A 16,860-nucleotide genomic window follows, 5' to 3' on the forward strand; every position below is an offset into this window, starting at 1 on the left:
AAGCAGACATCCCAGGAGCAATGCTCCTGGGCCCTTGACCTCCATTGCTTGCTAGCACCGTTTGCCCACGTTAAGGACAGCTGCAGCCCCAGTTCCTCCAGCTCTCTGCTAACGTGTTTTGAAGATGCTCACAGCGCCCCACACAGGTGAGTTTCAGGCTGCCTTGGCTACATCCACAGGACCAACAGTTCCTCCAAATTACAATCGTATTTGGACATATGCTCCAGGCATTTCATTTACACGCACAGAGTGTCATAGGCTTGACTGTCAGAAACCCTCGAGCCATTAGACCAGAACTCCTTGGATAAGACCGACTGGCTCATGCTACTTCCTCTCCTAGGTAGAGATGGACGCTATAGATTGTACGCCGTTGTGCCTATGGATGTGTGTGGGTGCACATGTCCTAGGGATCACCCTATCCCTGCCTCCCCAAACAGGCACTGCGGTGTGCTGCTATCACTGCAGCTTTCTATGTGGGCTCTGGGGATCAGACGCAGGTCCTCATGCACGCATACTGAGCACGTTACCAAACCAGCCATCTACCAGTTCTATATTTCTAAGCCAAAAGGACTATGGATTATTTTGTATTTTGTTGAATAGAAATCTCTGTTTTTCACAATTGAGATTACTGAAGCCATGCCTTGCACAGGTTGCCTGTGGACTTAAGAGGCATCTGGGAAGATCCTGGCCCATATCCAGTCATCTCAGAATCTGCCCAGCTCCTATTCCTTTCATAACCCCATCACTCTGAAGGGCTAGCGTTTGGTGACTCTGATTATGTAGGCTTGGTATCCTACATGCCATTAACATCTGAGAGCAAGACACAGGAAATCCCAACCAGGCTGTATCTTGGGTGGTTTTTAGAACACTTGTTTTTAAAAGATTAATTTTATTATTTTAGAAATTGTGTCTGTGTGAGGGCAGATGCAGGTTCTGGCAGGTGCAGGTGAGTGCAGGTGCAGATGAGAGCAGGTGCAGATGAGTACAGGTGCATGTGAGTGCAGGTGCATGTGAGTACAGGTGCAGGTGAGAGCAGGTGGATGTGAGAGTAGGTGCAGGTAAGAACAGGTGCTGGTGAGAACAGGTGCTGGTGAGTGCAAGTGCAGGTTGAGAGCAGGTGCAGGTGCATACAGGTGCATGTTCTGGCAGGTGCAGGTGAGTGCAGGTGCAGGTGAGTGCAGGTACAGGTGAGTGCAGGTGGCCATGCTGGAGGATACCTGGGGCACTGTTTCTGTCAGCAGGCAAAGTTGTGAGTCATTTGACATGGGTGCTAGAAACTGAACTTGGATATTTTTTTTGCAACATCAGTGAATGCTCTTAACTGCTAAGCCATTTCTCCTGTCTGCTAGGACAAAGTTTTGATTGTCCCTTGTATTTCATGCAAGGTTCACACTTTAAAATGACAAACACCAGTGTGTGGCTTTAGGTGCCATTATTACAGAGACTAGCCAGCCACACTTGGCAGTTACCATGTCAGTCAGCACTAGGAAGAAACTCGGCAGTTGCTTCAATTATCAGCTATTAGCATTTTGCTCCTGATCTCTTTGCTTTCAATCTCTCACAGACCTACATCAAACACACGCTGGTGCCCTCTTCCTTCAGATCCATCAAAGAAGTCTTTCCAGCAAAATGTAGAGAAAGTAAAGAAATGCCTCCAGTGTCTAATATGTCTGCTTTCCATAAATTGGGAACTAATTCTTGTCTTCTAGATAATAGGACTGTTCTCATTCTGCACAGCAATGCTCTTTGGATGCAGGAAGGACAGATACAGCCACAGTGATTCTCTAAGAATGTAGAGGGTCTGGGACAACCCTAGCGATGACCTTGGGATGCAGGAGGGACAGGTACAGCCACAATGATTCTTTAGGGATGTAGAGGGTCTGGGACAACCCTAGCGATGACCTGGGGATGCAGAAGGGACAGGTACAGCCACAGTGACTCTCTAGGGATGCAGGGGGACTGGGATAGCCCTAGTGATGTCCTTGGGATGCAGGAGGGACAGGGATCTTTACGAGTGCAATTCCTCTTGACTATGATTTTGTGTTCTGTTCCCTTGCCCAGGACTCTGTGTGATGCTGAGATCTGACCAAGGTGGGTGCAGGGAAGTTTCTGTTTCACCCACTGAGTTCTCCATCAGGGCAGATGAGGCTCCCTGAGGCTAGCAGGGCAACACAGAAAGCCCCACTATTCTTTTCCCTTCCTTTGCCTCTGTCCTTCAGTGGAGCGAGGATGGCGGGGGCAGATAATTGAGAAGAAGGAATTCAGAACACGGCAGTGATCAGTGATCATATTCGTTTCTGAGAAATTTGAAAATGAAGTTGGTGAGATTTCACAGTTTTAGACTCTACACATTGCAAGCTTATTTTCTAGAGGAATGAGAAGAGCTGAGTGACTCAAACATATGCAACCGTAATCATGGAATTTGACAAATCTGAGACATTTAATCAGAGTTTGGATACCAACCTGAGTTGACCCAGGGTTGCCTATCCCTTGCAGAGAACTTATAAAATGCAAAGGAAAAGATTCTATTCAGGGTGAAAAACTGAATTATGTTATCTGTGATTTCTTTGCATTAAAAGTTGCTTTGATAAAGCAGGAGTTATTTTTATAAAACTAAGAAAACAGGTAATTTCTCCAGGAGTCAAACTATAGCTAATCTTTAGGAAACTGTAGAATAAGGTACAGGATGCTGGGACCAAATATTTCAACTCAGTAACTTTCTCTTTATGAGATGTGTGAAAGATGATTCTCGGTCTAAAAGGAAGACTTATATTTTGTGAAAGGTTAAGGCCTGAGTGTAAATTTAATTACATTTCCCACTGTAGTACTGAGCCATTGCTCACCAACCTCTGGGTGTGTCTTTAAGACTAGTCACACTATGTCATGAAGCAGATATTCTTGAGCCCGGCTCTCTGGGCTGCACCTGCTCTCACTAGGACTGTGAGCAACTTATTTCACACCCTTGTGCCTCAGTTTTGCTCTCCATGGAGACAGACTGAACACTCATCATAAGGTTGCCGAGAATTACTTCAGCGGATGCACACCAGTACCTAGGACACTGATTAGTACAGAGCCATGCCCCACAACCAGTTTCAGCTAGTCATATACAATAGCTGTTAGGTATATATGTTTATCTAAGCTCGATTAAACTTTTAAGTTTCTTACTGGGGCTGGGGATGCAGCCCCGTGTGTAAATGTGCTTGCCAGGCACGCGCAAAGCCCTGGGTTCTATGTCAGCACCACACAACTGTAGGCCATGCCTGCAGTCCCTGCAATCAGATGGCGGGAGATCAGAAGTTTGAGGTCATTGCACCAGCAAATGAAGTTCAAGGACAGCTCGAGAGACGGAAACCCCCGAAGTGGAAATCAGGCATTTGCTTACCAGTCTGGGATCAATCTCTTCATTGAGGATGGCTTCATTTTTGATTAGGGCCACGCGCTGAGCAAACCTGCAGGTGGAGATGGACTCCTGGAGAAAACAAACAGACCACAAACATGTGACGGCACGGAGGGGCCTGTCTCTCCAGATAAAACTTAGTTTACACGATCAGAAAACGTTACCTAAAGAGTAAGATGTCAGGGACAACACACGTTAACTGACAATACCTCAAAATGAGGGAGAGTTGGCCCTGGAATACTATTTTCTACATTTTTATAATGGGGTTGGCTTAGGAAAATGACAAATGCCCAAATTATAGGCAATCCTGGCATCCCGAGAGGCAACTGGTACGTGTTTGGCTCTGTTAAAGCTGGACCTCACATGAAAGCCCTAACCATAGCAGGGACCGTGATCTGCAAGCCTGTGAGACCACACGGTAGGTATTAGTAATAAAGCAAAGGAAGGGCTTCACTGCATTCACCTTGAATGCTCGGCACTGTTGTAGGAGACGCCCTTCTCCTTGTTTTCCTCCCTGGGGGAGTGTCTATACCCAAACTGGTAAGCTGACTCTTTCAAGACCCCATCTGACTCCATAGCCACCCAGGGCAGCCCCTGGCACAGCATCCTGGGCGCCACCGTCTGAGAGCCTCTAGGACCAGATCTCAGGATAGCTTGGAGCTACCCAGACCTCCCCAGTCAGGCAAAGCTGAGCAAGGGCAGTGAAGACTTTCTTCTCTCGTTTCTACCATCAGACGTTCTAAGATTGGCATACACGGATTCTTCAAGCCACTCATCGGAGGCCGGTTCTCACACGGGTTAATTATGACGCCATCTAAGAACCCAACGCTGTGAGCCCTGTGGTGGGTTTACTCTCAGGTATACGTCAGCCCTGCTCAGGAGGTGCAGACGCACCCAGAGCCCCACCTCCACCTCACCACCCAGCAGGGGAAACCCGGACTAGGAGTCCCGGGGAGAAGGGCTGCGTACATCGATGTTCCTCTTCTCTAAAGACAGAGTTGCAATCATAGTGGTCATGCAGTTCCCTCCCAGGCTGTCTCTGAGCACGCTGGTCATCATGGAGTTCCTGTAAGGGATGTGTGTACGGTGTTTTTCCGAAAGGGCAATGATGACCTGTGGGAAGGTGGACAGAAGACGGTGTTAGGCATCTGGGAGGGCGCATCTGACGGTGACTTTCAACAGTGAGAATACAAAAGACACCCAGCACTTGGGCATAGAACAGTCACCTTTAACAAGAGTTTTCAATACAAAAATGGCAAAAATAGGGCTGGGGAGATGGCTCAGAGGTTAAGAGCACTGGCTGCTCTTCCAGAGGACGTGAGTTTTGACGGCCAGCAATGGCGTGGTGGCTCACACCTGGCTGTGACTCCTGCTCCAGGACCCTAAGGCAGCTGCATGAAGAGTAAGCAGTGTGGTTGCTTGGGAATGTCATGTGAGCATCTTACTATCCCCCCCCCTTTGAATCTCCTTCATAAGATGAATGCTAATATTCATTATTGTTTTAGGGAACACTGGTGTGGGTAATAGAGAGATTATGCTTAAATAAACCTTCCTAGTGATATTAAATTAGAAATTGATGAACTCATTTTTGGCTGCAAGTTGTGGAAAATGTAAGTGATGCTGGGCTCTGTCAGGAGGGATGGAAAGGGAAAGCTGTAGGTTACAAATGACCCGAAGGTTAGTGTGTTTACGCTCCTGTCTCTACTGTTTTCCATGTGGTAGAGATCAGCCTCCTTGCAGCCACAGGATGGCTGCCAACACCCTGATGTGATATACGTCCTTCTTCATAAGTTAGATGAGAACAGACTCTTTTCCTCTTATCCTGAGCTTCTCCGACAAGCATCTTGGTCCCTAGACCCATGGCTTGATCGCTGTAGCAGAAAGGAAGGCTCTAGTTTGCTTTGGCCAATACGGATCTAATCCGAGAACTGGGATGGGCTCAGGGTGCTCCCCACCAGGATGGACATCCCAATATCCACTCCAGGAAGGGATCTAAAATTGTTAGAGGAAAGAGTTAAGCATCAGAGTGGGATTGTGCTCTTAAAATTGGAGAAAATGAGGCTATTTGTGCTAGAAGAAAGAAGCCAAGATTTAGAGACAGAATTCAGCTTTCCCGCTTGTATGGTTTAGGAAAAATCACAAAGGTGTTTTAGCTTCTGTGATTTCCTTGTAAATAAGGGACTAGGATGCCTGGCTGTCTTGGAGGAAGGTTGTAAAGGTCAATAGTGAGGGCTGAAGATGACTCTGTGTGGACGAGTGCTTGCTGTACAAGCATGAAGGCATGCGTTCAAATCGCCAGCACCCATGTCAAAGGTTGCATGTGGATGTACATGCCAGTGACCCCAATACTGATGGACATAGAGATGGGTGGGCCCCAGAAACTCACTTACAAGCCGGCCTAGCCCAGCAAAATGGTAGGCTTCTGTTTCAGTGAGAGGCCCTGTTCCAAGGCAGCAGGACGGAGAATGATTGGAAAGATGTCCAGTAGGGCCTAGAAACTGTGCCTGGTGTCAGTTCAGCTACTCAATGGATTAAGAGGTTTGCTTTTTTTCTTATTTGTAAAAATAGTTTTTACATTTATTTATTTATTTATTTGTGTGTGTACACACACGTGCACACATGCACCCACATGTTCATGCACACGTGTGTGTCTTTCTTGCACTTCTGTGAATTTGAGCGGCTACCCATAGAAGCCAGAAGAGGGCACCATACCCACTGGAGCTGTATGCACAGTCAGTTGTGAGCTACCAGACATGGGTGCTAGAAACTGAACTCTGGTCTTTTTTCAAGAGCAGCGAGTGCTGTTAACCACTGAGCCATCTCTATAGCCTCCAAGAAGATTTTCTTTTAAAGAGCACAGAAGGCGATGGTCTAGAAAATGATAAACAATGGGAGCAGTTATGACTGGCCCTGGCCCAGCACCCTCACTCCTGAAGGCAACAGGGCCGACACCAAGCCAGAGCCCACGTGTGCTACGGAACTAGCTGACTGCAAGCCCGTTTGACTTCTGAAGGGGCGAGGAGCTAACACTCGTTCCCAGTGGTTTCTCACTTGCTGTTTGGGCTGCTGGAGGCCTCGTTCACTCCCAGGTCATCAGCTGAGGTTTACAGTTAGCACAAGGACACATGTTCTCTTTCCTTCTCCTCATACGAACTCAGGCTTTAGGGCCAAGGAGTACCCTGTTATTGTGGCTTCAAGTGTTTTTTGAGGAAACTCTTTGGAAAAAGTGCTGCATACATAAAGAGAATTCCAAAACCAACAATATTCTGGCAAACTGAATATTAATCCCTTAAAACTGTAGAGTCGGTAAACCCAGGCTGGCTGAGATCTAGCAGGTGTGCGTCCTCTCAGATACAATCAGCAGGACAACTAGAATTCTGTAATAAGTTTCTAAACCAATGCCAGCTAACTAATGCAAGCTGAGCAGACTAGCTCCTCTGTCTTTCATATTGAAATGGAGAGACCAATATGGTGATAATTATATCACCACTTACGAAGAACTATAGGTGTTCTGTCCATAGGTGTTCTGTCCTAGTTATCTTTAGGTGTCAACCTGACAGAGTCTACAGTCACATGAGAAGAGATCCTCAGCTCAGGGCTTTTCCAGATCAGACTGACCTGTGCACTTATCTGAGAGAGGGGTAATTGCTAATTGATGTAGGAGCCCACTGTGGGCAGCACCATTCCCTAGGCAGGTGCTCCTGAGCTGTATAAGAAAGCCATCCTAGCACAGGTCAGTGAGTGAGCCAGCAGAGTTTCTTCATCTTTTCTGCTTCAAATTCCTGCTTGAGCTCCTACATTGAGTTCCTGCAGTGATAAATTGTAACCTGGGTGTAGAGACAAACCTTTTCTTCCCTAAGTTGCCTTTGATTACGGTGCTTGTCAAAGACACAGAAGGCAAGAGAACAGGTTCTTCTGCTTCATTGTTTTCCTGGTTCCATGATGCACAGCTTGTTCTTGGGCAGGCATCTACATCACTGCCCAGTGTAACCCACAGCTTCCAGTGGAGGGGGTGTGTGAGCAAGCTACACTAAGTTGCTTTGTACTCCCGTCTCTTCAGCCGCATAGTAAAACACACATAGTGGTAATGTGACCATAAATGTTCACGAGTCATGTGATCTCACTAAGTATCTCCCCGCTCTCCTCACTGTTCTTCACTGATTTGGTTCTCTCACTATTTCTCTCAGAATGTAATTCTCTTCTGCCCTCCCACCCACTCACCAGCAGCTCTTCCTGGCCTTGCCAAACCCTGCAGATCCGTGGCCATCCCTGCAGCTTCCCACAGTCCAGTTTCCTTGCCTGCAAAGGCACTTGGATTTCAGAGAAAATAGTTACCAGCTGTCCCAATGCAGTGGGTGGAAAGGAAATGGAAGGGCTGAGGGCTAATGACACATGAATGACATTTAGCGGGAGTGAATGATCCTCTGGCCTAATGGGCTCATAGCTCCCAGGACCTGACCTGCTCTACCCCACCCTTCTTGCCTTGCTCCCTCCCACTCATTCTTCATTCCATTCATTAACTCTTACTTCCTTGGTCTCTGTCAATCTCTCCCCATCCATCCCCTTTCCTTGCTTGTCCTAGCTCCTACCTGAGGTGCATCTATGTACATACATATGACAGCCTAGCCAAGCCCCTGCTTCAGAAAGGAGCCCTTTGTGGTAGGGCTGCTCTAGGACCCTCAACAAATTGTAGATCTGCCCTATCCTCATTTCAGTTGCTATGACAAAAATATCCCAATACAAAGCAACTCAGGAGAGAAAAGGGTTTGTTTATTTATTTTAGTTTATAATTCCAGATTATGGTCTGTCACTGGGGAGACATCAAGGCAGAAACTTCAAATAGCTAGTCACTTAATGCCCACAGTCAAGAATAGAAATGAATGCATGCTTGCTTGCTTGTACTCAGCTTTATTTCTCCTCTCTCATATGGTTCAACACCTAGGAATGGTGCCACTCACAATGGGCTAGGTCTTCCCAGATCAATGAAATTAAGACAATGACCAACAGGCATGAGACACCCAATATAGACAATCCTTCATTGATCCTTTCTTCCCAAGTGCTTCCAGGCTCTGTCAAGCTCACAATTAAAGCTGACCTTATTGAACATTGCCAATATTTGTTAGATAAGTAATTAATAGAAAAACAAGGGCCACATCGGCATTATGAATGTTGACAGGGATTGTAAATTGAAGAGATGTGGACCAGTTTTAAGAGTAGTCGGGAGTTTGAGGAGATTATGTGGAAGGAAGGACAGAATGGGGTGTGGAACAGAATGTTTCTGAGTGATTACAATTCATAGAAAGTTTGATTCAGCTGAGGAATGTAATTTTGTGTGAACAGATGGACACAATGGGAATTAAAACCATGCCGCCATCTGAGCAAAGAGACACGTTGCTTTGGAATAAGGCAATTTGAACACAGCCCATTATGAGCATATATCATTGTTCTGGTAAATGTCCTAGTAAGCAAAAAAGCCACATCAGTAAAAGTCGTGTGGAATTTTTAAGCAAGAAAGACCTTAGGACTGATGATTCTTCTCAAAAGCACAAAAATAGCCCAGGCCTGCAGGCCCTCACCTAAGGTGCTATGTTCCTGGGGGGCTCGTGGATAAACCTAAACCTATCACCCCATTCAGGTGGGTGGCCCTGGCATGGCCACTTCAGCCTGGGAATGTTCACAGGCATCAAGATACTGGTCTTGGGGTTCCTCAGGCATTAAAGAAAAGGGCCTTTCTATTGTTGTTTTGATAAAATCTTTTAGATTCAATGTTCAAGAACGAGAAGGTAACACAGGAACCCCCCATGTAGCCCATTCATTTTCACAGATGAATACTTGGGACAGAAATCTTATCTAGCTAAATTTGGGTGTGTTTTCTTTGCTCACAGAGTCGAATTCAAAAGTGACAAACAGAGCAGTTAGTGCTCGTCTATGGGTTGGGTGGCAGTCAGGATGGAGTAGCGGTGCCTCAAGACAAGACAAGGCTGAGCGAACCGCCATAGCAGAAACAGTGCAACTGGAGGAAGTTTCCAGAAGCTGCAAAAATACTGGTCACCTCTAAGCTATGTTCTCAGAGGTGATCTCCGAGCTGGGAAAACAAAGACAAACTGAGAGCTGCTTGTAACCTGTACTCATGTCCAGTATAAATTTTACAAGGCAGACAATAAGTCACCAGTGCTGGGCCCGATGAAAGCTCAGATCTATTCTTCACTGTTACTTGAGAAGAGAAATGTTTGCAATCTGTGAAATGAAGAAGTTAACACTTCCAGCAGACGGTGTGGTGGGGTTAAAATGAAATGGTGTCTATGAAGCACTACTACATACACGGATGTGCATGGGAGGGCTGCTTATAAAAGCCACTGCATAGATGCCACAGCCCACTGACTCTGAATCCATCAACTGAAACAGAATGAGGGGCCATGCATGTAATCGAGCCTGGAAGAGGAATGAAGTTGTGATATATGCTACCATGTGGATGAACTGTGGAATCATGGTTCTCTACCAAAGGACACACATGGAAGGACTCCCCCTGTGGCATCCGGAATAGGCAAAGCCAGAGAGACAAAAGGCATAGGCTACCAGAGGCCAACAGTAAAAGATACAAGGGGCGCTCTTATATCTGGTTGGAATTATGGCAATTTCTAGGAAAGGATAATTACTGTGGTGGCCCATTATTTGGCAATGTACTTCATGGCGCGGAACTCTTCACTTAAAACAATGATCAAAATTGGGACTGAAGAGATGGCTCAGCTGTTCAGAGCATGCACCACTCCTGCAGAGGACCAGAGTTCAGGTCCAATCATCTGTATCGGGCAGTTCACGACCACCTATAACTCAGGCTCTGAGGGAATCTGATGCCCTCTTCTGAACTTGTATGCATGTGCATACACACATAATTGGAAACAAAAACTATAAAAGGATAAATGTTGTTATGCATACTTCCCAATAATTATGAAACATAACAAAACTAGACCGTCTGCCATGTAGTACAGGCAGCACAGGGAGGTTGACTGACCTCGCTCCACCCAGCTCACCTGCTCGAGGTAGTGTAGGGACAAGTTGATGTATTTGGCTTCTGTCAGAAGCAGGCCTCCAACTCCAGTCTTTGAGACACGCTCTGACCCTGCCAGGTCGACCAGATGGAGCTTAGCATGTCGGACAGTGGCAGATCCTGGCTCCTTGCTGCTCAAGTGCACAGTGAAAATACAGTGTGATCTGGTTGAAGCTTGATTCATAGGAGTCTAAAACAGAGTTACGAAATGTATAATAAGGTGATTGTGAGAACTGTTAGAGGATATAGAAGGATGCAAATTACATTTCTAGAAGCATGGCAGTCCCATGAAGCCAACACTTATGGGTAAGATCGTCAAACTCTGTTCTTTTCAGTGTGTTCTTGCCTGCTGGATAACTGGTAGAAAATGCAGATAGATTCAGAAGGTAACAAAGGCACCCTACTGGAATAAATATGGAATCTTTTGAGCATAGGGAAATGGTTCACCTGGTTTAGTCCCTGCAATGCAAGCACAAGATCTGAGCTTGGATTTCCAGAGCCCTTGTGAAAATGCATGGCGTGGCTGTGTATGTCTGTGACCCTAGCATGGGCTGGGTGTGGGGCAAAGACAGGTCTACTTCAAGGAGCTCACTGGCCAAAGAGTTTAACTCAGCAGTGGCAGGTAGAGAGGACTGAGGAAGGTACCCAATGTCAACCTCTGGCCTCCAAATGCATATGCACAGTAACACACACACACACACACACACACACACACACACACACACACACACACGAGAGGAGGAAAAGGATAGATGAAGTTTACTGGGTTTGCAAGATCAAAATGTGAAATCAATTAGTTCTAATGTAAGTCAATACTGAAGTGGACTAAAGGCTTACATGTAACAACACAGCTCTGACATCAAGACAAGTAAGTCTCTGTAAAGTAGTAATCGATACTTTAAAATATCAACAAGCAGAAAACTCGGGAAAATGAGAATGGGAGATGACTAGATAACTCAAAAAAATCAGAAAAATACTTAAGGAGCACTTGAAAAACTGCTCACAAATTTATAAATAGTGCCTGCAGACCTTAGAACTATAAAGATGAATTATTCCACGCCCATCAGGCTGAACAATTACAAAAAGAAAGGCTAAGGAAATAAGTTGTGGGGGAGGGTGGAGACATGTGGCTATGAAAAATTTCACATACTACTGATGGGAATACGAATTAAGAATATTTTTGGAAGAAATTTCACAATATGCTACAATAATGCAAATGCAAAATCCCCATGACATGGCGGTTAAACACTACTTTTTAGAGAGCAGCCAAGGGAAGGTGTACATAAATTAGAACGGTAGTACCAGTGCCTTCAAGGTAACAGGAGTGTGGAGCCAGGTGTACAGCCTGTAAGGACATCTGTGACAAGGGAGATGATATTCTGGGACAAGCCAGAAGGGTGTAGCCTTCAGAAAAGATTGTCACAAAGGATGACACATTTGTAGAACAGAAGGCTGAGTTAGCATTGAGAACGAAATGGACGCTGTGGCAGGGCTTCCCTTCAACCACAACTGCAACACGAACTTCTGAGGTTACACCGTCGTCATGGAAATTATGCGCCATTAATAATAGTGGCGGCCTCCTGTAAGGATGGAAGACAAAGGGCAACGAAGGGACTCATGCTCTACCAGCAATAGACTTGTGGTAGCGTGCACTGTCACCTTGAAAGAGTCTAGCACCTGGACATGGCTGTGTGGAATCCTCTGGGCAGGGGACGCTGGGCTGTGGAGGCCAAGCATCAACAAGCATGCGTTCACCTCCGCTCCCGTTTCCTTATCAGGGATGCAATGCGAGTAGCTGTCTCGAGCTCCCACTCCCATGATTCCCCTGCCACCATGGGCCGAGCCTAGAACTGTGCTCTAGAGAAACCTTGTTCTCCCCCCGCCCACGTGGCTTTTGGTAAATATTGTATCACAGCAACAGGAAGAGAAACTGAGATAGAAAGTTGGTCCTGAGAAGTGGGAACGTTGATACGTAAGCCTGACTTGTGGGTCTAGGCCTCTGGACGTGTTCCATGGCAAGGATGTGGAAGAGTTGAAACCTTTGGGCTAGGAATGCTGTAGGAAGAGTGTAGGGGGTCACTGTGGTGGATGGGCATGTAGAGTACCAGAATGGTAAGACAGACGTATGATACAGAATGAATGGTAAAAGAGAGTGGTAGAGGAAACAAGGGTTCTGTCGGGGACTGGATTAATGCTGTTCACTACCACCACCACCACCCCCACCACCACCACCCCCACCACCCCCACCACCCCCCCCATCATCACCATAAATAATCAGAAGCAAATTCTGAAAAGTGAAAACATCAGCAGTCACTGGCCATGCCAGTCTCTACACTACTGTGGGTTACATTTTCTCTGAGGAATAAATATGATCTGGGAAAAGCAAGCCCTGGGTCAGCAGGATTATGCGGTCAATAAAACCAGAGTGTTCCGGACAAACACTCATGCGAACAAATTCACAGCCATTTGGCTCTGGGCCAAAGGATTTCAGCGTGGACACACGTGCCCACGGACGGAGAAGCACAGGCTGATGTGTTGTAAATCAGAAATTCTTTCTGTCAATATAAATTCGTGATACACACCATGGCTGATTCATACCAGCTAGTGAGACGCACAGATGTCAAAATGCTGGCAATAGTTTGGAGATTACGATGCAGTGAACAAGTTAAATAGGATGAGAATGTGGCCCATCATTTGTTGCCACAATAACAAAACCCAATCTAGGCAGCGTGCGAGCTCTCTCTTTCTGTCTGTCTGTCTGTCTGTCTGTCTGTCTGTCTGTCTGTTTCTGGCTATCCCTCTGAAGTGGGTCAGCAAACAGCTTCATGTGAAACCACAAACTTAAATATAGAACCTGACTGGAGGTGTTCTGGAAGCGGCTGGGAGTTATTTGTGGAACTTAAACACAGGTTTCACGCCATTGGTGCTTTCATGAGACGATGCGTTCTGTGGACGGAACTGAAGATCAATTGGCAGGTAATGCTGGGATCGCACAACCTAGTCTCCGACAGCTGCTCCTGCCTTCCAAGCCGCTGATGCTAAAACAGCACTAAGCCTGGCCCTTTCATGAGTTTTGGAAGTTGTGTGCCCATTTCAAAGGAATTCAAGATTCACAAGAATCAGAGCATTCTGGCGTCTGCAATTAAGCACAGTAATATACCATGGGAATATACTGTAGGAATCCATGCCTCGAGCTCTGTCTCGTAAGTGCTCTCTCTGTGACGTAGCTGTTGGTGTCCTCTTAGATAAAAATTTCCTTAGACCTCAGACAATGCTCTTTATGTGGTCTGTTCATTCGATGTGCCCACGTCTGCTCTGTGTTTAGTCAGGGAAGTCTCTATGCCTCATGGGCATGCCAGTTCCCTGTCCTTTTAAAGGTAAAAATACAAAATAAAACAAAGAACTAAAAAAAAAAAAAAAAAAAGTATTTGAATGTTTCTGAAATTGCCCGAGAACAGATGGCGCCATTTAGGCAGATTCAATTCAAAACTGAGCACATGTTTTAAGCAAATGTGTTCTTGGCAATTGCCGGTGCCTTTGGAAAAATCCTCGGGATGATTAATCATCTGCACGAAGAGAGCTTTTGTGTTTTGTGTCAGTCTTTTTAGATAGCTGTGTTAGGTGGTGCGGCGGATGAAGGAAAATAATACCTGGCCTTGGAGCTCAAGAACTTGCAGTCTCGTCAGACAGGAGAGCCCAGGTGTGTGTGAGGCGGCCATGAGGTGAGGAAGAGACATGCTCAGCAAAGGAAGTGGGCAGGGCTGGGGTGGTGGCTCAGTGCGGTAAGTATTGGCCACACGGTCTGGTTCCATTTCTGTGGCTATGACAGACACCCGGGACAGAAAGCAACAGGGGAGAGAGGGCTTTCTTCTGCTTACCATTCCACGTGGTAAAGAAGTCATAGGTAGGAACCTGAAGCAGCTCCTCATGCTCACTCAAGAACAAAGAGGGATCAAGGCATGCATGCGTCACTGCTTCACTGCTCGCTTGATCGGGACCCGAGACAATGCTGTCACCCACAGTGAGCAAGGTCTTCCTATATCAATTAATAACACACACACACACACACACACACACACACACACACACACACACACGTACCTGCAAAGGTATGTCCATAGGGCAATCTGATTTAGGTAATTCCTCACTGAGACGCCCGTTTCCAGGCGATTCTAGGTTCTATCAAGTTGACGATTAAAATGAACTTGTTTACCAGGTAAGCACTAAGACCTGAGTTTTATCCCTGGCACCCACATAAAAAGCCAGGCATGGTAGTGTACATTAATAATCCCAGTACTCAGGAGGTGAAGGTAGGAAAATCCCTGGGGCTCACTGGCCAGTCAGCCTAAGCTACCCAGCAAGCTCTAAGTAAATGGGAGGCCCTGTCTCAAATTTAATAAAAAGGGGGTGGGGTGGACAAGACGCATGGCTCCGCACTGAAGCTGATCTTTGTGTATTGGGGTCAACCTTGAATGTTGCTCCTTCATTGTTCTCTGTGGCAGTTTGAGTGAAAAGAGTTCCTGGCTAATTGGTGAAGCTGCTTGGGAAGGATTAGGAGGCATGGCCTTGTGTGACTCGGGGGAGGGGTCAAGGTTTCAAAATATTTAACCCATCCCCAGGGTGTGTGTCTGCCTGTCTGTCGTCTCTTCCCCTCTCTCCCCCATTCCCTCCTCTCTCTCTCTCTCTCTCTCTCTCTCTCTCTCTCTCTCTCTCTCTCTCTCTCTCTCTCTCTCTCTCTCTCTCAGCTGTCACAGCCACCTTGCCTTTGCTTTGCCATCATGGCCTCCAGACTTCTGAAAATGTGAGGCCATTTAAATGCTTTCTTTTATAAGTTGTCTTGGTCATGGTGTTTTATTAAAGCATGAAACAAGGAACTGTACTATTTTTTTGAGACAGGTCTCTCACTGAACCTGGAGTTCCCTGGTTAGGCAAGTCTTACTGACCTGTGAGTCCCAGGGGTCCTACTGTCTCTGCCTCCCCAGCACTGGGAGTAGAGCCACATGCCTTCACACACGCTCTTTTACATAAGCTGTGAAGGACCGACTCAGGTCATCGTGCAGCAAGTGTGCTCCTGTCGAACCATCTCTCCTCAGCCTACCTTACGATTGCCTGTGTATTGACCACAATGCCCCCCTCGACAATCACGTCAGTTTTCCTTTCTTGTGTCTCATGGTAGACAGCCCATGCACTCTGCTCCTCGAGGCCTGAAACCCCTTTCTACAATTAGCCAATCACCACTCACCTCTTACTGGATGAGCGCATTCTTGCCCAGCCTTCTTATATCTCTTTCTGTCTCACCAACTATTCTCCACAGGGTAGCATTTCCAAAACGCATGCTTGATTCCATCTGCCCTATCCATATTTCTGGACTAACGCAACATGCTTCCTAAGGCTAAATATCTCCTTTTCCTTCAAGGGCGCCGCATGTAACAATTTACCAAGACCTTTCCCAGTGCAGTGCTCTAAAGCCCTTGACTGTGCTAGAGCCACTGCAGACTTAGTAATTGCCCTGGAAGCCTTGCGGAGTGCAGCATCCGAGACCCCAGGGAGGGTTCAGTCTAGCCTTAGGCCTTAATAGAGGACACTAGGTATTACTCCCTGAAGTCAGCCCCATCCAGACCTCGTATCGCCAATGAATACCTGTGAAGTATTATTACCCCACAAGAGATAATCCCTTCCCTGTGCTTTGAAAACACATACACCCATGCACATACAAATATAAATACAAGCGCACCTACACACATATACACATGCACACAAATATACACAAGCATACATCTCCCCAAATCACATAAATGTACACACATTAGCATTTTTTGATCCAACATTATAATCTATAAGTTCATTTTTTTCTCTCAATTTTGTTCTTTCTACAAATGAAAACACAGGTCCTCACCAAACAGCTAGTAGAAGCTTTAGGATTGGGAGAGCCACCATACTTGATTCTGCTCTCCCTGGCTAGTGGATGTGGGCATTTTCCTTCTGGCTTCTGATCAAATGCGGCTACACACCTTCCATTCCTCTTCATATCCTTGCTTAAACCAGATCCTTTTGTGTGTCAGATACTTGAGAAAATTATCTAAAAGGAAGAATTACGCTTTGGGCTGATGGTTTCTGAAGTCTTTGTCCAGGGTCAGCTGGGCCCATCACTTGGGGGCTGAGGCAAGAAGGATATGATCCTGGAAGGGGCGGAGAGCAGAGACTGCTCACTGCATGCCCACCAAGAAACAAAAGATGGGGGTGGCCTTGCACCCATCCTCATGTGCTTGCTCCCACCCAGGTCCCCAGCCTGTTGGATGGACCTGCCCAGAGTATGCTTTTCTAAATATGACTGGGTTGTCAATCAAGACTGATGACCACAGAGAAATGATTGTCCTGAGCATGACAGAAATGTCCTTCCCAAAGTCTCTTCAGC

The 16,860-nt window shown here is 46.4% G+C and overlaps 1 protein-coding gene across 1 annotated transcript in view; it reads right to left on the reverse strand.

The window, feature by feature from the left end:
• Window positions 1–16,860, reverse strand: part of Kif6 (kinesin family member 6) — a 290,218-nt gene that overhangs the window by 181,637 nt on the left and 91,721 nt on the right. Inside the window, exons 7-9 of the mRNA XM_032900532.1 lie at window positions 10,429–10,635; window positions 4,367–4,510; window positions 3,383–3,469 (exon numbers count right to left, since the gene is read on the reverse strand). Of these exons, the coding sequence (XP_032756423.1) occupies window positions 3,383–3,469; window positions 4,367–4,510; window positions 10,429–10,635 (438 nt within the window). The remainder of the gene's footprint in view (window positions 1–3,382; window positions 3,470–4,366; window positions 4,511–10,428; window positions 10,636–16,860) is intronic.

The sequence above is a fragment of the Rattus rattus genome, chromosome 4 (assembly GCF_011064425.1).
Source record: "Rattus rattus isolate New Zealand chromosome 4, Rrattus_CSIRO_v1, whole genome shotgun sequence".
In the NCBI taxonomy this organism is placed as follows: Eukaryota; Metazoa; Chordata; class Mammalia; order Rodentia; family Muridae; genus Rattus; species Rattus rattus.